Here is a 22,586-nt window from a genome sequence, read left to right as displayed (position 1 = left end):
ATAATTGTAAAAATTAAATATTTAATATTTTTTTTAATAATAAAAATTACTAAAATGCTTTTAAATTTCAGTGTAATAAAAAAAAAATAATTAATCTTCTCCAGCAGGAATGGCATCTTCTAATCTCTTGATAAATTTAACCCTAAGCTCGGTGATATTGTCGTTCTTGAGCTGATCTTGAACGAACCAGGATGCGATTTCCATCTGGACCATCTCACAAGCTCCGCGCAGGACTCCAGTTAGAATATTGCAGTACTTGAGATGAAGACAGTTGTCAGGCAGCTCGACGAACTCCGTCAGAGGATTGGACTCGAAGCAGAGGGAAAACTCGTCCCCGGTGGCGCTCCAGTTGGTGATTGTCGGGGTGATGCCCAGGAAGAGCTTGAATCCGGACTGGATTTTCTCAGCGGTGTCGCGGAAGTCGTAGCACCTTCCGGAGCCGGTTCTAGCTAGGAAGTCCTCGATCAATCTCACGCCCATGTTGTATCCCATTCTTTCTAGCTGCTTGTTCACGTCTTCTACATTTTCGTAGTCTTTTAGCAGTTGGGCGACCAACGCTCCGTATGTTAAGGTAAATAATTCTGAATTCTAAATATTAAAATTAATTAAATAATTTTATTTTAATTAATTGAGTGACTTTTGATAATTAATAAAAATTTTTTTTAATATATAAATTATAGCAAAAAAAATTATGAAAAATTAAAATTGTAATTTATTAAAACATTTATTATAATTATTTATTAAAAAAAAAAATTTTATAAATTAATTATTGCAAAAAAAATGACAAAAATTAAAATTGCAATTTATTAATAAAAATTTTATTATAATTATTTGTTTAAAAAAAATTCTAATTAATAAATTATTGCAAAAGAATGACAAAAAAATTAAAATTGCAATTTGTTAATAAAAATTTTATTATAATTATTTATTAAATAAAAATTCTAAAACTTGTCAGATGTCAATTAATTTTTCAATATTATTTAAGTTACTAGATAAATAAAAAATCAATAAATTTTATAATTATTGTGTTTACTTACAATTTTTTTAGTATCAAGCCTAGCTCCAGTGCGAGATGACATTTTCACGAATTAATTTATATAAAAATAAATTTTATATATTTGTGATTATTGACAACAAAATAAATAAAGTGGTAAAGTATGGCGGCTGTGCACACCAGATCAAAATATATACTATCAGAATAGTTAAAGTATTTAGTTCAAGCGCCAGATGTCGCTGCGTTATCAAAATTGGGGAGTTATTTCACTATCAATTGACAAATGATACTTTAGGAATTGTCAAAAATTTTCTACGCAATTTTTAGATATGTCAAACTTCAGTAGATAAAAAATTATCCACTGGATATTCTGAAAATAAATTCAAAAGGTAATTATAATAATGTTAAGAATAATTAGTAGAAAATTAATTTTATTCACCGGTATTAGGGTTCATTTAAATACAAATTAAACATGAAAATTAAGTTAGCCGACATCTGAAAATTTTAAGAATTTTTTTTCATTGAAAAAATTATTACAAAAAAACTTTTAAATAATGTCATTTGTAAAAAACTTGAAAAACTGTAAGTGCAATTTTTAAAAAATATTTTTTTGTTCTAATTCAAAAAAGTAAAAATGTTGGCTAACTTTAGTATTATAATTAAATAAGTAAAAAGACACTTAAGCCGAAAAATAATTAATTATAATTAAACAAAACAATATTAAGCTTGCATTTTTAATCTGCGGCTTTCTATAAGATAGACCAAGAGATTAAAAAAAAAATTTAGTTTCAAAATATATATTTTAAAAAGTTATCGTGTTTGTCCCTTTATAAGAACTTGATAAATCCTCGCCATAATTCATTAAAACATGAAAATATATTTAGCAGATAATTAATAAATTTTAGAACTTTTTTTTTAAATAAATTATTGCAAAAATTGACAAGTAGAAATTTTAAAAGACAAAAAAAGCAATTTTTTTGAACAAATTTGTTTGTTGAAAAAAATTAAAAAATTCTTTAGTGACTGCTTACATTAATGTCATCATTAAAACCACTTTTTTATTTAAAAATACCAATTAACAAATTTTTAATAACTTTAACAATTCATTTATTAGAATTCCATTTTAAAGCAAACTATTAAATGTTTCTTTGTTCGGAAAATTATATAAAATGGTTAAAATCAAAACGCAATTTGTAAATTGTTCTAGAGCTTGCTAGATGTCATCCTCAGTCGTTCTGCAATGTTAGGTTCTGAAAACCCTCAAATCAATACCATTGGATGCCTCGTGGTAGCGCCGTCGAGCGGTGCTGGGGTGGCTGCCCACCACAACCACCATCTCCATGTTTCTTCAACCCTCAGTTGCTCTCCGAGCCAGGGGCAGGGTGCGAGCTTCTTTCTTTTTTTATGTCCGATTCTCTACTCTCCACTTTAGCAGAAAAACTAACAATATTTAACACCAATAATATCAATAATAAATAATAATCTATTATATTTTGAGGCAGTGTCATAGATCAGGTGCCTCAATTTGCAAAATTTGACTATCCATGTGGTGAACGATGAATTTATCACCGTCAAATTGTCATTTTTTACTGCCACTTTCTATTGGGGAGGTGTGATGATTTTTTTTTAATAATTTTGAACACCAGAATTGAAATTATATAAAAGTTTGTGAATTGTTGGTGATTTAAAGGGTTAATTTATATTTAAAAAGTTTTATTAAATGTTCTCAATTCGGTGGTTAATGGATTCAAAAATCGGAATTGAGGATTTTATATTTGAATTAAGGTGAACAATGCATTTGCATTTTGAGAAGAATAACAATGCCAAGTGCGACTGTAATATTTTGTCCCTTAGTTGGATGGGAAAAGTTCCGGATGAGGAAGTACCTGAGGTGAGTTTAAAAAAAAAAAAAAATGGATTTTTAGATGAAAATCAAGTTAGCTGACACTTGAAAATTTTTAGAAATTTTTTATCGAAAAAATTTCAATTAAACAATTAAAAAAAAAAATATCACATGTGAAAAACTTGAAAAACTATAAGTGCAATTTTTTAAAAATATCTTTTTAGTTGTAATTTAATTAAAAAAAAAAATCAAAAACTTTTATAGACGTCTGCTAACTTCAGTGTCATATTTTTAGATTATTTTTTGGAATATTGTAAAACTTTTTTGGTCCGAATTTCAGGAAAGTTTTATTTATTTATAAACCTAAGTTGCTTTTATAAAATAATATATGATTCATGAGTTTTGTTATGTTTTGCCGTGACATTTCTTGGACATATTTAAGACCAGGAAGGAAGGAAGGGGAGGAGAGTTGGAAATAAAACGTTTCTGGGATTGTAGGGTGTTGTAAGTTATTGTTTGGAGGAATTTTTTAGATGGGTTGATAAATAATCGGGGGAATGATGATCATTCAAATTTTGGGTAATTGATTGTTTTTATCTAATTTTTTATTGACGATATTATTTAATAATAATGATGGAGTCGATAAACTGCAGTAGTTATTGTCATAGATTATTTTTGTAAAGAAGAAATTCTTTATTAATTTTAATATTGGGGATGTTAGCAGGCTTCAGTCGGAAGAATATATTAAAATTTAAGACAAATTGGATTAGTAGATTCTGAGATATAGACAAAAATATATTAAATTAATTTTGAGGATTGAAAATTTAACTTTTGATGACAATTTTGACTAAAAATTATTGTTAGAAATAATTAAAAAAAATAATGCATTGACTTTAAGTCTCAAAAAGTTATAAAAAAAAAAAAAAAAGAAATCAAATATAAGGTTACTGTAGTAATAACAGTAATAAAATATTTTATTAGAATTATTCAAGACTATTTAAAGGTAGGATTGAAGAAAAAATAAATTTGTAAATTTAATATCAGGCAATATAACATAAAAGATCGGAAAGTGATGGCATAGAAAAAGTCGTATTAACATTAATATAAATTTTATGGTCTACTGAATCAGCAAGTACAACTTCTAAGACAATAAATATCGATTTTATGTAGTATACCGAATCTACTATAGCAATAAAGTTCTGAGGGAAATTCAAAGCTCGTGAATAATGAAATTTTCCGTAGATATATAAATGAATAAAAAAAATAAGAAAATTTTGGGAGAAGAAAAATTAATTTCAAGAGCAACTTCTCGGGTACTAGTGTATGGTATAGTTATAATATCTAGTACCCTCTAGAGAAGATGAAGGATGAAGATCACGTCTGGTGTCTCAAGTGCAGCTTTCAAGCTTTATAATACCATTCGTATTTGTCAGCTATTTTCAATACAAACTCCTCACCTGGCTTTAGATATACAAACAAATATAATTTCATTTCGATTTTATGCCAAGTGTATTTTTTTTTTTTTTATTATTAATAGAATTTTTAACTTCCCGCTAAGAAAATCGAAGATTTTCAAAAATCGAAAAGTTATTGTTTTTACCCCGTTTTTCGACAATCGAGTTTTCATCAGATCTCGACGTTTTGAGGTCCTAGGAAGCTTTACTGACTATTTCTACGGTGACGTCACTGTGTCTGTATGTATGTATGTATGTATGTATGTATGTAAATCTCGCATAACTTTTGAACGGATCATTCGATTCGATCGAAATAAGTGGCGTTCTGAAGAGTTCCTTTGCCCCTAGAATTTTGATACTAATTTTTAGAATTTGAGTCGATCGATTTTGAGAAATCTCAAAAATAAAATTTCCAAAAGTTCGTTTTTTTGAAATATCTTTCAAACGGCTGAACCGATCAATTCCAAAAAACTAATCAGCTCTTAACTCCAAAAAACCACGTCGATTGCTACCAGCCCGGTCAGAATCGGTTGATTTGTTCGTGAGATATCGTTGTCAAAAAAAATTGAAAAAAATGTTTTTTTCAGAATTTCTATGAAATTTTCAGTCTGACCAGTTTACAATTAAAAATTTTTCAAAGAACTAAAAAAACTGCGTTGAATTCCGTAAACCGCGAGAAAATCGGTAATTCATTCAAAAGTTATTGCGGTTTGAAAATTCAAAAAATAGTGTTCTATAAAACTTCCATTAGCCTTTTGAGCTCGAAGAGCTCAAAAGCACAGAACAGCGATTTATTTGAGCTCAGAGAGCTCAAACTTATACGAAAATTATACTTTTGAGCTCGAAGAGCTTAAAAAATAAGTGAATTGTTGAGCACTTAGGTATGGAGGTAGCGGGAAGTTGCAGGGATGGTCTTTAGGGTCAACCGTTTTCCTAATTTTTTTTATGAAAATTATTCCATAGTTTATTTTTGATAAGAATTTAATAAAAAAAAATATAAAAATAAAGTTAGCCGACATTTCAAAATTTTTTATTAAAAAAATTTTAATTAAAAAATTTCACATATAAAAAACTTAAAAAACTATAAGTGCAATTTTTTAGAAATATCTTTTTAGATGAAAATAAAGTTAGCCGACATCTAAAAGTTTTGATGATTTTTTTATTAAAAAATTAAAAAATAAATTTCATTTGTTAAAAACTTCATAAACTAAAAGTGCAATTTTCCAAAAATATTTTTTAGTTATAATTTAATAAATTAAGCAAAATAAAAAAATCAAAAATGTCGGCTAACTTTATTATTATTCTTTTTAGTTGTAATTTAATTAATAAAAAAAATCAAAAATTTTTAGCTGTTAACTTCAGTGTCATAAAAATATAAAAATGAAGTTAGCTGACATTTAAAAATTTTTAGAAATTTTTTAATTAAAAAATTAAAAAAAAAAAAGTTTTACACGTAAGAAACTTAAAAAACTATAAGTGCAATTTTTTATAAATATCTTTTTAGTTGTAATTTAACGTTATAATTCGGTAATAATGTGGTTAAACTATAGTTGTTTTGGCCAGTTTTTATACTGTAGTTATCCAGTATATATACTGCACTTATGCTGTACAGTTACCAAAAATATACTATACAATTACCGCATTAATGCCCAAATTTTACCCAAAAAATTCCAAATAATTACCGTAATAATACAGTAATTTTGCCGAATATTTTCTGACATAATGGACAATTATTAAAGATTTAGTTTTATTTTTAGTTCACTTCTGTGTTAGAAATGAATAAAATGAAAAATTTCAAATTTTACTTTTTATTCTCCATCGCTACTTTGCAAAAACAAATAAAATAAGTTTTTGAATAAAAAATCTGTAGAATATTATTTTTTAATTAGGTATTTAGCAGTAATTAATATAAAATAATACATATGTTAAGTAAATATATTCTAATTTTAATTTCAATTTTTAATTTCTCACTTAGAAAATTGCAAATTTTTTAAAATCCAAAAGTTATATTGTTTCACATATATATAATTATATTAATTATTTAATTTTAAATATGCTTATCGTAAGATGGACAGTATGGCTTAATGTATATAGAATAAGCAAAAAAACAGTATGGTATAGACCGGATAGCTCAAATGGTAGAGTAGCCGACATGTCCCCAGGAGGTTCTGGGTTCGAATCCCAGTCCGAGCGTTATTTAATTTGACACCATTTTTTAAATATGGTTTTAATACAATCATTTTACCGCCTTATTACCGTAAATATGCCGCATTTTCAGCGTAAATATTCTAAATTTTTAGCGTAAATGTATCGCATTTTACGGTACATGTTCCGTAATTTTTCGATAAAAAAACTGGCCAAAACAACCGAAAAAATGCTGAAAAAATATCGCATTAATACTGTATAATTGCGACATTTTTTCGGCATTTACCAAACCGCTAGGGACGTGTCATAAAAAAATCGGTAATGTAGAAAACTATCCACCTCCCAACGCGCTTTTTTCTCATAACTCATAACCTAAAAGTTTCTGATACACAGTACATCAACAATTAATAATTTATTAATTTATAAGTGGTAAAATTATTATTGAAAAAGTTTTTCATTAGTGTAATTTTTGAATTAATGAAACATATAATCGCATTTGTATTATTGTTTGCGTTGAAATTTTGTTTGAAAAATAATTATGTCGAACGTAGTTAAGGAAAGTTTAATTCATAAAGGTTACTCACATTCAGAGACGCACTCGATTGTTTATGAGTGGACAATTGATCACATATCCTCATTCCTTAGATCTGCTAAGAGTCAAAATGAAAGAGAAAGAAATGATATAATAGTTTCACCCAAATTTTTAACTGGTGGCAAAAACAAAAATACATGGTGCCTGGAACTTTCAATTGAAAAGCAAAACGACGAACCAGAACATTATTCATGGGTATCATTACATTTATTAAGGCCATGTAATGGAAGAAGAAATGTCCGCACAAAATTTTTCTTCTTTTTCGTTAATACGCAGAAGGAGAAAATAATGAGAGATTTTGAAACTTACCATCACCCAGTGGAAGATGGGTATCTTATACACTTTCCCTTCGATAGGTTTTGTGGGTATGAGTGTGCCCGTTTTGTAAAAATAGACAAGTTGTTGGAAAAAATCAGTCAATGGTCACAAAATGATACTTTAACAATTGGTCTCGATCTGATTGTCTACGATGATTATGTATCAAACGATCCTTCGATAAGTCCATTGAAAGCGTCCTTGCGAACAATAGGTGACGACTTTAAAGACTTTTTTGCTGCTAAGAAGAAATGTGATGTCAAAATTCAAGTCGGTAGTGAAATATTTGACGCTCATAAGGTCATTTTAATCGCACGAAGTTGTGTATTCGATGCTATGTTTTCACACGACATGAAAGAGAGCGAAGAAAATGAAATAACTATTCCAGATGTTGATCCTGTAGTCTTCAAGAAAGTTCTTGATTACATCTACACAGACAAAGTTGAAGATCTAGACACTTTTGCTGAGGAATTATTAGAAGTGTCTGATAAATATCAGCTTTTAGCACTGAAAGAAATATGTGAAGAATCTTTGTCAAGAACTATATCTGTTGAAAATTCCATCAGAAGACTGGTTCTAGCTGATCGTCACAATTCGGAAAGATTGGTGAAATTTACAAATAATTACATAGTTGTCAAGTTGGCTAGTTTAAGAAATACTGAAGAGTATAAAGCACTGGAAGAGTCTTATCCAGCTTTATTTTTGGCTATACTCAAGGAACACGTGGCTAGAATTGGAACTGATTGATGGTATGTTGCTGTAATTACTTTAAAAGTAAAAAAATCAGTGTTTTTTATTAATTAATCCTATTTTTCTTTGTTTCAGTACTGCTGCTTGAGGTTCATATTTTTTGTTTGATTGTGTATATAAAAAGATATCAAACTACAAAAAAAGGGACCACACAATATGCCTTGTTGGATTTTTATTTTTATTATTTTATTTATATTATTAAGAGAATAAGAAGAATCTCTAGATATATAATTAAGAAATAGCTCTGTATCTCGTGAACTATTGACATTTTTAAAGATGTAAGCTCATCTTGACATTATACTCATCGAGACCTTTCATTTGAGTACCCACATCAATTTTTCATATATTTTATATATTATATATATAAATATATGAAAAATATATCAAAAATGCATGTGGGTATTCAAATGAAAGCTCTTGATGAGTGTAACATCGGGATGAGCTTATATCTTTAAAAAGGTCAATAGTTGATAAAGTACAGTGCAATTTAACAAAATCTTGTAAAATATTGACATTTTTAAAGATATAAGCTCACCCCGACATTACACTCATCGAGACCTTTCATTTGAGTACCCACATCAATTTTTCATATATTTCATATATTTATGTATATTACATATATGTATATATGAAAAATATATCAAAATTCACGTTTGTACTCAAATGAAAGCTCTTGATGAGTGTAACATCGGGATAAGCTTATATCTTTAAAAATGTCAATAGTTCTTAAGATACAAGGTCATTTCTATATTTCTTAAATACTGACATTTTTAAAGATATAAGCTCATTCCAATGTTACACTCATCGAGAGCTTTCATTTGAGTACCCACATGCATTTTTTATATATTTTTCATATATTTATATATATAATATATAAAATATATGAAAAATTGATGTGGGTACTCAAATGAAAGGTCTCGATGAGTATAATGTCAAGATGAGCTTACATCTTTAAAAACGTCAATAGTTAGAAAGTACAATGCAATTTAACAACAGTCATTATTTAATAAAGCAATATTTTAATTTTTTATAGTTTACAAGTCACGGCAGTCACATAGTGACTAGTTATTGTTACTTTATTATTTTTATTGTGATTTAAATTTACTGGTTTCTTTTATGTTCACTAATGTTGATTGAAGATAAATTATTTATAAAGATAACTCATGAATAACTTGTGGCTTATATTTTTTTATGAATTTTATTGTATAGATAAATAAATGTGATAGTTAAATTTTTAATAGTTGATTAATGTATGTAATTTGTAATTTGTAATTGGATACGGCTGCAGAACTGTTTCTCTTAATGGCCAAAATACAATGAAAAATTAAAATATGATTCAGAGTATACACTGATAAGATAATTACTTTAATAATAATATTTGTTTTTGACACAAGTATTTGTATTTTTGAATATTTCCAAGAATGTTCTTTTTTGGATGATAAATTTATTTTTAATCTAAGTCAAGCTTTTTTTAATCTATTTGTTTGTTTGTTTGTAGTAATGGAAACACCTTAATATTTTTCTGTTAAAAAATCCTTGTCTGGACATCAATTTTTACTTTTTCTTAGTGTAAAATTAAATTTCATGAGTAGCAATGAAATAAATATACTATTTTACAAAGATCATTTAAATGTTGAATTTTTTATATAACCTCTAACAGTGTTTTTGCGTAATATTAATAATAAATAAATCAATAATAATTTTTCATCATAATCACGTCCAATAATTCAATTTAATTAATTAATTAACGAGTATATGGATAATAATTCAATAGTTAAATTGTGAAAAAAAAAAAAAAAAAAAAAAAAAATTTAGACGGGAATCGAACCCGGTACTTTCGCAACCAAATAAATTGACATTAAAAAAAAATAAAAAAATGAATTTCTAGTCTCTAAATTGGCCAGACAAATGAAATAGCAATTGAAGTAACGAAATTAATGTCCCTTTTAAATATAATATTATTTCCGGCGGTTGAATGCTTTTGATAAAGTTAATTATCATTTTCGTGTTTATTTGACTTTTGGGCTGGTCTCTCCTTTAATTCCCTCGTGTTTCTCATCTATTTACATCTCTGTCTATATATAAGGATGGATATATAGGTAATACTGAAGAGCAATGTCAATTTGAACTATACTATAAATGCGGGTGCTGGACTTGCTGTGGAACAACCAGAGACAACCTATGCCTTGGCTAATTTACTGTCACTCGGGCGTTGCCAAGTACTGCTACGAGTAAGGGTGAATAAATATATAGGTATTTTTCCATTATACACATATATAAGGGATCGAGTGCTTGGTAATTTTTAAATAACCTTTCTAAGAGCCATTTAATCCTAGGAATTTTATTATTTTTATTTCTTAGCTTTGAAATTCAAATTGTGGGCTAAGAATTGGAGATAAAAAATAATCAAGAGACTTTTTCTATAGAAAATTAAATTTCCTACAAAAAATACTTATCACTTTTTCTAAATCTCTAATCCTTTGTCCAGAATTCAAGATCAAAGGTCACAAAAGACACCAAAAAACGCTTTTAATTTAATTATTTTGTTAGTCTTTCCTTTTTTTGGCTTTCAGCCGAGCCCCAATAGACGTCTTATTTCTAATAACTCCATTTTTACAGTACTGACGCATTGATTAAGCCATAATAACAATAAAAACAAGGAAGAACCTTTACACTAATACACTAATGTATGAATAACCTAACAGACTATTGATTAAACTTAGGAAAAGTAACCGACTTTATTGAAAGATTTATTCATCCTCAGAGTTAACATAGACTAATCTTATTCATTTTCGATCCCCAGTTAGCAGTGTCGAGGGTCAAGCAGGGAAGTAATGATAAACAACCGATGAATTAATTTAATTAAATAAGATTGTTGACATTAATATTAAGAATATTAAGAATAATTGTTGGAAAAAGTATTAAAAATTTTTAGAGTCGGATAGAATGTAAATTTACGAGGGTAAAATAGAGAATAAATGGAAGCGATGCACCTGAGGCACAACCTGCAACCCCTAATTTTAGTGGCACTTGACTAGCCTCGGGCATATTGTGTTTCTACCAACCGACAACCCTACATAAACACGCTTACTCCTATCAACCCTATCCTTTGCTGTAAACTCTTTTGTGTCCGAAGTAGTCGCTAACATTTATTCTTTCCGCTCAAGATTTGATTTCCGTTTCGAATTTCGTAGTTTTTAAAAATTTTAACGCACAAAAATCATAAAAAGAGTCTAAAGCTGAATTTTATAAAAAATTTAATACCTTTTACAAACTCCCAAGGCTGCAATAGTTTCTTTGAGCGTTAAAGTTGGGTAAACAAAATCTTGGTAATAATAAAAGAATTTCTTTATCTAGAAGCACTTATAAGAGTGTGAAAGCAGGTTTAAGTGTGTCTGAACTACCGCGATTCCACTTATTGCCTTTTCATGTTCAGAATTCACAATCAAATACAATATCACCCTCAACTCTTACTCTTTAGGCTTAAAAAACTCTATTCATTAATATGACACTCATTCAATCTTTTAAATCCAAGTTTATTGATTTTTTTTTTTACTATTCATTCCTAAAAAAATCTGTCATAAAAAAATTAATGTCTGAAAAATAGTTTGGTTTTTTTGTAAAAAAATTCTCTCTATTAATTTAAATGATAAAAAAAAAAAAACGATGAAACATCCTTACGTATTCATCAGAATTATTAAATTAGGTCGAGAGTAGTTCAAGCATTAGCTCGTCAGAATTTAATTAATAGAAAAAGATCCCGAGATTGAAATTTTAGATGAGTGGAAATTTTTTATCTTTTATAAATACAGTGGTTTAGGTAAATTATATCCATAAATATTATATATATATATACGTAATTACTATGTTTCAGGATGAGGGGTGGAAACTTAACCGTGCAAATTACTACCAGGAAGGGTGGCTAGCTACTGGAAATGCTCGCGGTTTAGTCGGAGTTACCTTCACGACATCACACTGTCGGACGAGAACTACGGAAAATCCACTGAGAGCCAATTATAACTTACGTGGACATCAAAGTGAGGTAAGAAATATTATATCACACGGTATATTTATGTATAAAGACCCCGGCACTAGGGAATACCTTTACAAGTTTTTAAATAATTACCTCTGTAATCATCGTCTTGGAAATTTTCTTATTACCACGCTTTTCAAAATTTACTTAGTGTTTATCCTAATTACTCTTGACATAGCGCTAAAATTCTACTTTTTACTGACTTTATATTCAACTTAGAGCTGAAATTTAAAGGTTCACTAAATACTATGGAGCAAAAAAAGCTATTTTTCGCATTTTCTTCCAGTTTTTTGATTCAAAATAGGACTTACATTGCTTAACCAACAAGTTATAGGCCTTGGTATTGTTTTTGGGAGTCAATAGTTTACTAAAAAAAATATTTTGATCGGATTCAAACTGTTGTTTGGAAGAAAAACCAAGTTTTAGACCCAAAAACATGCTTTTTTTCATACCTAACAAAGAAAAGTTTTTTCCTATGGAAAATTTAGCAACCAAAAAAATTTTTCTGTATTCTAGAGCCGATTTCTCAACTTTTTTACTCTTATAGTTTTACTCTATCTTTCACCGATTCGAAGAAAAAAATTCGGTTAAAATCGACCTTGAGAGTCTCCGAAAATTGGACACAAAATCCATTAGCGACAAAATACTTCGCTGTGAAACAAAACAAGTATTTTCCACAAAAAAAAAAAAAAAAAAAAAAAAAAAAAAAAAAAAAAAAAAAATGGGAAATAATCTGAGTAATTACAAGGAAAGACATCATTATACATCGCGTCTTTACACCCGAACGAACACGCCGTTTTTATAACTTTTTTTTTCTATAGTGCAGCATTATTCTCCGACAATTTTTGTTTTTCCTATTTATATTTTTTTTTTTATTCTCACCCCATTTTCTGGGAGCATTTGCATCTGGCACTTCCCTCTTCAGCTACACTGGTAGCTTGCTAATTGGCATGTTTCCGAACTTCCAGAAGGTGAAAAAAAAAATCGATTTTTTATACACGTACATCATACATATTTCTCTCTATCGGATCACAAAATAATGCAGATTTATGCATCTACCAGCTTTTATATTCCGTTCGATCTCCATCATTTGATAAGCTCATTATTTTTAACATTATTATGCTTCTAATGGTCTTTCAAAATAAAATAAACGATAAAAATTATCTACAAAAAGCAACATGACGCAAAAACACCCGAGAAAAGGTCGGAAAAATTAATATCAGCGAGACCACTCGCAACCTAATTTCACACTATTTGCTCAATTCTCACACGGCTCACTAGCTTTAATATTACTTTATGGAAACTTGGACCTATGTCGTTTTAAAGCTTTGAAAAATACTCTTCCACGTCTCATATCCTAGAAAAACATAAAACATCGTCCTTAAACATTTTTTGAGCTTATGAATAATAAATTGTGAGAACAAAACAAATGAATTTTTGGACACCGCGAATTTTTTTGGGACATGAAAAACCTTAACAATGGAAATGTAGTCGAACAAATTGGACAGTGTTGAGAGTCCCTGGGTCTAAACAGCATTGCGTGTACCAGATCGATAGCAAAATGTATGAGCTTAACGCTAACACCTAAATATACGGTATTCAAATGTTTGCCAAATAAATTTGAATTTTTATGCTCACGTCTCTTGTAGTTAATTTGTAATATTGATCACTGCAGTCTGAGTGGTTGATTGAAATACGGATAAAAATAAAATAATAGAGTGCTTTTTATATAGCTGTAACACGTATCGAATGTGGTACGGTTTGTTTGTTTGTCTCTGAACTTATAGACCTTTGTGAGGTTGTTTATAGAGGAAACTATCGAGGGAAGAATACCGTTGCCAAAAATATATGGACTTTAGGGCTAGTAAAAGTGATGACGCGACGATAAGGAAAATGTTGAGCAATAAAGTGATATTGGAGATGAGTAAGAGGTATTAAGAACAATACCCAGGAATTTTATTGCTTTTATTAATCCTGATAACCTCAATCTCGGTTAAATTAAAAAAAAAGAGATTTTTTTATTTTTATATGGCATACATTTTTACTTTAATTACATAACTATTATGAAATAAAATAATTGTAGTCATCTAATATCCTTAAGAACAAAATTATACATCTAAAGTTACCAAATGTTAAGAAAAGTATTATGAAAACTCTGTATTTGTTCGTTAATTACCCTTTAAATCCTTACCAACATCAATTATTTCCGTAGTTAAAGTTAAATCAGTGACAATAGAGTCATTAGTTCGTGGAAATTAAAATAATTGATAATTATTTCTTTTGAATAAGTTCCTTCGTCCACAAAATTGTTAGTTTATAATTACCAGGTTTAAATAAAACAACTAGATAGATGTTTTTAGTTGTGAAAGAAATATTTCTTCTGTAAATTAATAACCGGAAGCCGTTCAACTTACTGCAACCCAATTAAATTCCATAGTAATATATCTATTGACTCCGTTAATTGTTCTTAATAACAAAAAATCTGAACAAAACTTAAAAAGAATATGTCTCTCATTGTGTTTTTCACCGGGGTGTGTTTTAAAATCTTGAAAGCGGCTTCAGAGAGTCGAGATAGAATACGTGCAATACATTCTAAGTTGGACCCTCGTCATTCTCACTATTTTTCTCTGTTTTTCCATGCGTAGACATGATTCTCATATATTCTTGCCGTGTTCTGTTACATTCAGGGTATCGCACGTGTCTATACATGTCATATAACTGAGATAACAACAGTAGTATGTACAATTAACAGTTGGTGCAGTATAGCTATTGCTGAAGAGAACAAAGAACGATTCATGTTGTTCAGGAACAGGCGCTAAATTTGTAAGGGTGTAAGTTACTTTAGTTTCATAAACTTGATAGTGGAAAAATTTTTCATATCTCTGTTGAAGATCGAGAACTTCATTCCAGCACTCAAATTTATCAGCAGGATCGCTCTTGAATCGTTTTTCCACTTCCCACACACTGGAACAATTACTTAGTCACGGATCTCCTCTACATTGATCTGTCAGTTATCTGATTATGATGGATGATACATTTTCTTCAAGATAATATTGTTACAAAGACAAAACAAACTATTGTCCAGAAAACTTTTAAAATTATATTCTTAAAAACTTCTAGATATTCTTTTGCGATATCAAAAACTAATCCAAGAAAATAATAGCCATCCTTGGATACTTTTCAAAACTTCAGGTTGCATATCATTGTCAACATATTGAAGAAAAAGAAAATCACAATATTTATCTACCCAATTTTTGTTTGCCCGAAAAAAATCAACAATTGGACGCATTGCGCCTTGAGGCATAAAATTAGGATTTGTTGCTAATTATACGACTCAATAACGTCTGGTAAAATGGGCTCTTTTAGTTATTGTTATAATTCACGAGTGTATTTGTGATACTTGGATAGATATGTGGATGTGTATGTAGATATTTAATAGGTAGGTCCTTTACTAGCGAACAATAGTCTTGAGAATGGTATATGTTCGTAGTTATAGACATAGGCTATAGAATCAATGCAGCAGCCTTGGAGAAAGACGGGTGCATAAAAAAAAATAAGGTATCTATAAGAAAAATAATTTCTAGAGATGAAAGATTAAAAAAGGAAAACATGGTGACCTGAAATGACCGTAAGGAATCAATATCGAAATTCTGCGGTCGGATGGTCATTGATAAAATGCTTCGGGGATGATGCAGCTATGGATAATCGGGATATTGATTCAACGTCAAGAGCCTTTTAAGAATGGAAGTAATAGACGGGGCTTAGGTTATAGTCTGCTTTTATTCTTGATGGTTTATACTGGGTTAGAAGAAAGAAAATAGAGTTTGTTGTAAGTAGCCATTTTTAAGTCCTTCAAGATTTTGGGAAGTATTGTTTGTGATGGAAGAGGTCAACTAGAATTGCCTGAAATTCATTGTAATGTGCTTGGCTATTGTGCCAACCCATTATCAACATATCATTTTGATAATGTGTTTTCGATGATACTGATATCGGGCTTTTATTGGTAATTTTGTTAGGGTTATACTTCATTTTAATTAAGTTAAAGTTGTGCTCTTTTACAGGTAATTCATTTTTGTGCTTAATTGACACTAGGATGCTTTCTATCAAGCAGTTTTTAAAATATAACGATGGAAGGTCGCCAATTTTTAAGTGTTAAACTATTGATTTCACTATGGATCGATTTTCACCGATTTTTTAAGCTTGAATCCAATCCCAATATTTCTTCTTCAATGCGGAAGTCATTCTGAGATTCAAATTCGTTAGAATTAACATACGATTAGTTAACAATCTTCTTAAGTGAACTCCACGTGTCCATTTATACATATTTAACTATAACCTTAATAAAACAATAGCATAACACTTTAACGTGAATAACTAAGCGATTAAATTGGTATTATGCAGCAACATGGAATTGTAGAAGTGTACTTAACAATATTACATAGCTTGTGTAAGCTCATATCTACAGCCAGTTATTTAAAAAAATGTTATTAAATAATATCGAGGTCATTGGATCGAAATAGCGAGACATTTTTATCGTGTTAGCTTGTCATAAAACTTCTATATATGCTTTCAATATATATATATATATATATATATATATATATATATATATATGTGTTGATATTTTTTATTAATGTAAGTCAATCAAACTTATATCTATTTATATTTTAAGCAAACATTATTCCGACAGTCTCATTATCGATTAATTTCATACTCCGAGTGTTTTAAACTTTCAGTTTTTAAGTACCTTCTAATTTTTTAAGTACAGCGCCATCCATTAATCATAATCAACATTAACATATATCAATCTTCCAATTCAATCTTTTTTTAAAAATCCATCAGGAAGAAAAATTTCAGTTTTGTGATGAATCCTGTATTAGTTAATCGCCTCTATTAATCTTGATTGTTTGGCAATTGTAGTCTCGTTAGCGCTGATGGTTCTAGATCGACAGTCATGATTCGTGATGAAGTCATTAATGTAAATGAATAGAGTCATTGTTTTTAATTCAAATCGAATTGATAACGCCATCAACCCATCCGCTATTTTTCCAGGTGATTCTCGTAAAATGGAACGAGCCGTATCAAAAACTGGCATCTTGCGACAGCTCGGGCGTGATATTCGTATGGATAAAGTACGAGGGTAGATGGAGCATCGAATTAATCAACGATCGGAGCACCCCTGTCACGCACTTTTCGTGGTCCCATGACGGGAGAATGGCGTTAATATGCTATCGAGTAAGTTTTAGGGTGAAAAATCCCATCAATAACGCCATCATCAATTACCGTGTTCAGTTTCTATAACTATATCGTTGTTCCAGGATGGATTCGTCTTGGTAGGAAGTGTGGGAGGTCAAAGATACTGGTCTTCGATGCTGAACGACCAGGCGACAATCACCTGCGGAATCTGGACTCCAGACGATCAACAGGTTTACTTTGGAACGACATCTGGCCAATTGATAGTGATGGATGTCCACGGTGCGATGGTGTCGGAGGTCCAGTTATCAGCAGGAATCACCTCAATGGCCTGGAGTGCCCAGAAGTTCAGGATGGAGGAAGGCGACCTAGAAGACGATGATGTCTGCGGGGTTCAAACTCAACCAGGTTTGTATCAACTAATTCCTTCATGGATGATGATTCAACTTTTGCTAATTCCTTCTGCTTTCAGATGAACGGACCTACGTCCTAGCAGTGTGTCTGACTGATGGCAACATCGTGATGCTACGCTCTTATGACGACTTGTCGCCAATCACGATAAAAACCGGCCTCAAAGCGCCGTTGTTTGCCGAATGGAGCAATTCTAGAGAGTTGTTAGCCATAGCGGGTACCAAGGAGTCGGAGACTTCTATAGCTAACCCGCCTGAGTACAACAATCTCCTGAAGTTCTATTCCTTCACCGGAACGCTGATTTACACGACCACCATTCCGTACACTCAGGTAAGAGTTATCATAATTTGAATATCAAAGCGCAGTTGACCTAATTAACAAATTCCAGGGACAAGTGTCAGCACTAACGTGGGGTCACAATGATTGGCGACTATTTATCGCTACAGGAGCGAAAGTTCACGCAGCCTGGGTCTCGAGGTATGCATGCAATTTCCACTATTTCGCGCTTTTCCTTTCACTGCCATTAATTCTGCATTTGGCTCTCCAGGAATGTTGGATCGCTACAACTGCTAGCAACTCTTGCCGTAAGAGCAGCGCTGACGCGAGAGTCTAATGTCCAACAGCTGCCATTGCCACGCAGGTTGAGAGCTCCTGTGGCAGCGCTTTTTGCGAGTACAATCAGGTAACCTTACCACCAACTTCTTCTTCAGTTTATAGGCCCAGACAGTGATTAGCAGATCTGCTAATGATTCATGTGTTCCAGATCTTGCGTACCAGAACCACGTGAGCTCCGTAAGTTCGTGTCTCGACCGCCACCTGGTGGAGGAAGGCTCCACTGCACAATGCTAAGACACGCCGGTGAACCAGCGCCATGCTACACTCTGTACCTCGAGTACCTTGGCGGACTGGTTCCGTTGCTAAAAGGACGTCGGACCAGCAAGATTCGCCCGGAATTCGTGATATTTGATCCCCAGAGCCAGGACACCCTCCAGATTCCCGATTACTCGTTCCCGTCGTTCAGCGACAGCTCCGACACCGAACGAGATACTGCTGAACTGTGTGGTTCCCCGAGGAACAGGAGGAAGAACCGGAGAAAAAAGGACGATAAGTCCAATGACGAGTCCGATGTTTTGACGTATATTGACACTTTGCCGGAGGTATAATGATTTTACTTTTGTTACTGCAAATATAACCTTGTATTGATTTCCTGTCCCACGTGATTTGTTTCTCCTTAGGATGGACGACTAGTAGAAGTGACGTCTAACATTTGGGGCACCAAGTTCAAAATACACGGTCTAACGGATTCAGTGCCCGCGAATCTGGGTCAAGTTACTTACAGGACATCTCTGTTGCATTTACAGCCTAGACAGATGACCCTTGTGATTACTGAGCTCCGTGACGATTTACCAGCAGGTATTATCTCTGTTTGATCATTGATTGACCTCTAGTTGATGTTCTTTTACGTTTTTCAGGCCCAGACCCGTCCTTCAACCCGAACCTCTTCTCCGAAGACGAGGAAGAGACCTTTTCTGAGCCTCAAGGTGCAAGCCGGCCAGTAGACATTCCAGCACCACCAGCGCCACCAATCGCTCCAATGACATCTCGCGGTACAAGATTAAACCCCGCTCCTCGTCCAAAGTCCCAGTTGTCCAGCCAATCCCAGTTTATCTCCAATCCGGAAGTCCCGCCTGAGAACTTTCCCTTCGACGAGGACTTTCCCTACGTCGCGAATCACTTCCATCACCAAAACATGCTAGATTTTTGCGAGAACTTGCGTGCTACTTCAAGCAATTATAGATCATCCCGCCATCAACCTCGCTGCTGCGATGTTCCGGCGCTGCAGTCGCCTAAGAACGCTGTGGCGCCCACCCAGACTCTAATCGCGACTTCTAACTCCAGCAGCGACTACTCCGGCAACATCCAGAGGGTAAAGACATCGCTTATTTCTGAACAGTCCAGTATTCGCAAGGAATTAGAAATCAACAAGATCAATCAATTAGATGACAAAAATGTGGCTGCTTCCTTGCCTACTTCAAGATGTCAGACGAATGGTGGCTCCACGTCTCCAATTTACGTGAACTTTTCTGCAAGCAACGGGAGCTTTGTTCACACCAAGCCGAGTTCTCATCAGAAGGGAAAGAACCTGAGAAACCCTGGCGCCCAAAATGGCAAGCCTGAAAGGGAAGAGCTTCGCTTTATCGACGAAGAAGCGGTTGCTAAAGAACCTGAATTGAGAAGCGTCCATAGGACACCTACGGTGGTTAGCATTGGACCCATCAACCCAGTTCTGGACCCAATGGTCAGAAGTTGCAGTGTCGGGTACTTGGATCTGGTTGATGCGCAGATGGTTCCTTGCGAAGTGGCCCTCAAGATGCTGAGGAAGGAAGCGCCGAATAAGAGACTGGTCCTGGTGTCCAGGAAGACCAAGAGGAGGAAGAAGAAGGCTCAGGAGGGACAAGCAAGGCCCAGGTTAAGAACTTGCGGGAAATCTAGAAGCTTGGATTCTAGTGATATGTTCCCTAGCACGGAGCAAATTCTTCCGGTTAAGTTACTGGAGCATGTTGAAGAGGTAGAGAAAAGAGAGGAGTTGGGGACTAGCAAAGAGGAGGACAAGAAGGAGGAGAAGACCCTGAAAGAGACGGGGTAAGTAGAACTGTTGGGAAAATGGTTTGATCATTAGCTAATGATCTAATTGATGATTAGGGATACCAAGTCCAGTGATTCATTGTCGTCCTCGCTGGATGGACTAGCAGCGAGGCTCAGAGACTTTGATGACACCAATTCACTACCGCCCCCTTCACCCAGGCCGAACATTCGGCTACCACGAAGCTCCCCGAGTAGTCCAGCGCCGACGAAAAAAGGAAAACGGCCTGCTTCTGCTTCGCCTATCAGGAGGAGGTTGTTGTCCAGTCCGCTGTTGAACAGACGGACCAGGAAAAACCGCGGGGAGAGCTCTGATGATGAAGGACCCCAGGATGACAGTTCTAGCAGGAGTTACAGGAATTTAGAAACTTTCCAAAAGGCTCAGCTTCGACAAAAGGTAATAATTATAATTGTTGAGTTTTTTTTTATAATGATAATAGAGACTTTTACTGAATTTAGGCTAAGAATAGAACGTGATATAAATAACAGCTGTTTCAAATTAAAATTCCAGTTGAAACACCGAGGCAACGGAGTACTGGCCAACAAACCAGAAGAACTTGTGATGCACAACAAAGCTCCCATGTGGAACGAATCAAGCCAAGTTTATCAATTAGATTTCGGCGGTCGGGTCACCCAAGAAAGCGCCAAGAATTTCCAAATCGAGTATCGAGGAAAGCAAGTAAGTTAACGATTAATTTTTCCCTTTGTTTTTATTTTAACAATTAATATTTATCGGTTCTTTCTGTTCCAGGTCATGCAGTTCGGACGAATTGACGGAAACGCTTACACTCTGGATTTCCAGTACCCATTCAGTGCTCTCCAAGCATTCGCAGTCGCCCTTGCAAATGTCACCCAACGGCTTAAGTAACCATTAATATCTTTTTAATTATCATTTATTTTGTTACTTTTACCAACTACGTTCGTTAAATTGTTAGATGTAAATTAATTAAATTTTTCTGAGGCATTTTTTCATGATTAGGTTGCTTAATTTCTTAGAAAAGAACTTTAAGTTCCATAATTTTGCTTAAAAATAAGAATATTTAACATAAAAATTAGTAAAAACTCACATTTGGAAGGAGAATTTAGCATGGTGACATTGAAGCGTTGTACGGCGCGGAATGTCCAGTGTTCGAGCCCGAGCCGGGACACTGAAAAAAAAAATTGAAATTTTTTTTTCTATTTAAATTATTTAAATGCCTTAGAAATAATTTTAAACTGTTTTAATTTAAAATTTTATGATATATTGAATTAACCGTCCAAAAATATTAATATTTATTTAAAATGTTTTATAATTTATTCCAAAGGTTGATTGTTTTTGTACATTAGATTAGTAATTAATAAATTATAATAATTATAACAAAAAAAACGAATCTAACTGTGCTTTTAACGTATTACGCGTAAAATAAATGAAGAAATTAATCGTCCGAAATAAAGAATATACGAATATTTGGAAGAAATAAAATAAATTGACAAAAAAATCTTGACAATATAAATATATGTTAAATAAATGTTTTAAAGAGTAAGAGTCTACTGAATAAGCGGCAATTTGAAAGTTTAATAATTATTAATTATTAATTATTGCGAGAAGTTTGTTTTTCTTTTTATATAATTGAAAAAGTAGATAGATAATTTAATAAATATTTAGTCATTTTTATCGTTTTATTGTAAATAATGCTACTCGCCTAAATAGAAATTATTGAACTGACAGTGATTAATTAATTAATGCTAGGGTTAATAAATTTCAATTATTTGGCTGTTTATATATCGTTTTTTTTAATCAGTATTATAGATTTAATTGTTTACAATTAGTGTAATTGTTAATTAAGAATTTAGGCTATTTTAGAAAGATGTTATTTTTTTTTTTTCATTTAGTCGATAAAAATTGAATTTTTATAAATTATTTTGAACCGTAAAAATTAGTAATAAAATTCACAAAAAATAACAAAAGGCCTAGCTCAAGATATTAACGCTAAATGTAATATTGTCGACGATTACAATTATAAGTTACGTTAATTAATGAGTTATAGATTTTAAAAAAATGAAAGATATAAAAATAATAGCTGTAATAATAAATAAACTTGTGAGCTTACATGGAAGTATCCATTTTGTGCTAAAATGTTCACTAGTGTACTGAAAATTGATAATTTTAACCAAATTATTATTATTATTATTATTTTAATTAACCGAATAATTGTCTTTGGCGCTAGACAATG

At 31.9% G+C, this 22,586-nt stretch overlaps 3 protein-coding genes across 3 annotated transcripts; 2 read left to right on the top strand and 1 right to left on the bottom strand.

Annotated features, from left to right (window-relative positions):
* Positions 1–41: 41 nt before the first annotated feature.
* On the bottom strand, positions 42–1,196 carry LOC123262685 (trafficking protein particle complex subunit 3). The gene is made up of 2 exons (XM_044725020.1): positions 1,038–1,196; positions 42–588 (listed from the first exon to the last, which is right to left on the bottom strand). The coding sequence occupies exons 1-2, from the start codon at positions 1,077–1,079 to the stop codon at positions 91–93; spliced, it is 540 nt and encodes a 179-aa protein (XP_044580955.1). The 5' UTR covers positions 1,080–1,196; the 3' UTR covers positions 42–90.
* Positions 1,197–2,337: 1,141 nt separating this feature from the next.
* Positions 2,338–21,554, top strand: LOC123262725 (tubby-related protein 4). Its single transcript, XM_044725097.1, has 13 exons — positions 2,338–2,885; positions 11,968–12,135; positions 17,179–17,361; positions 17,445–17,727; positions 17,792–18,060; positions 18,119–18,207; positions 18,278–18,412; positions 18,494–18,887; positions 18,966–19,143; positions 19,203–20,373; positions 20,434–20,770; positions 20,885–21,052; positions 21,125–21,554. Exons 1-13 carry the CDS (start codon positions 2,787–2,789, stop codon positions 21,239–21,241), a joined length of 3,591 nt encoding a protein of 1,196 aa, XP_044581032.1. The 5' UTR covers positions 2,338–2,786; the 3' UTR covers positions 21,242–21,554.
* LOC123262726 (speckle-type POZ protein-like A) lies at positions 6,950–8,260 on the top strand. The gene is made up of 2 exons (XM_044725098.1): positions 6,950–8,092; positions 8,169–8,260. The coding sequence occupies exon 1, from the start codon at positions 6,975–6,977 to the stop codon at positions 8,088–8,090; it is 1,116 nt and encodes a 371-aa protein (XP_044581033.1). The 5' UTR covers positions 6,950–6,974; the 3' UTR covers positions 8,091–8,092; positions 8,169–8,260.
* Positions 21,555–22,586: the final 1,032 nt, after the last annotated feature.

The sequence above is a fragment of the Cotesia glomerata genome, linkage group LG4 (genome assembly GCF_020080835.1).
Source record: "Cotesia glomerata isolate CgM1 linkage group LG4, MPM_Cglom_v2.3, whole genome shotgun sequence".
NCBI classification, from domain to species: Eukaryota; Metazoa; Arthropoda; class Insecta; order Hymenoptera; family Braconidae; genus Cotesia; species Cotesia glomerata.
The sequence above is the reverse complement of the archived record's forward strand: the minus strand, read 5'-3'. Positions and strand labels throughout refer to the sequence as shown.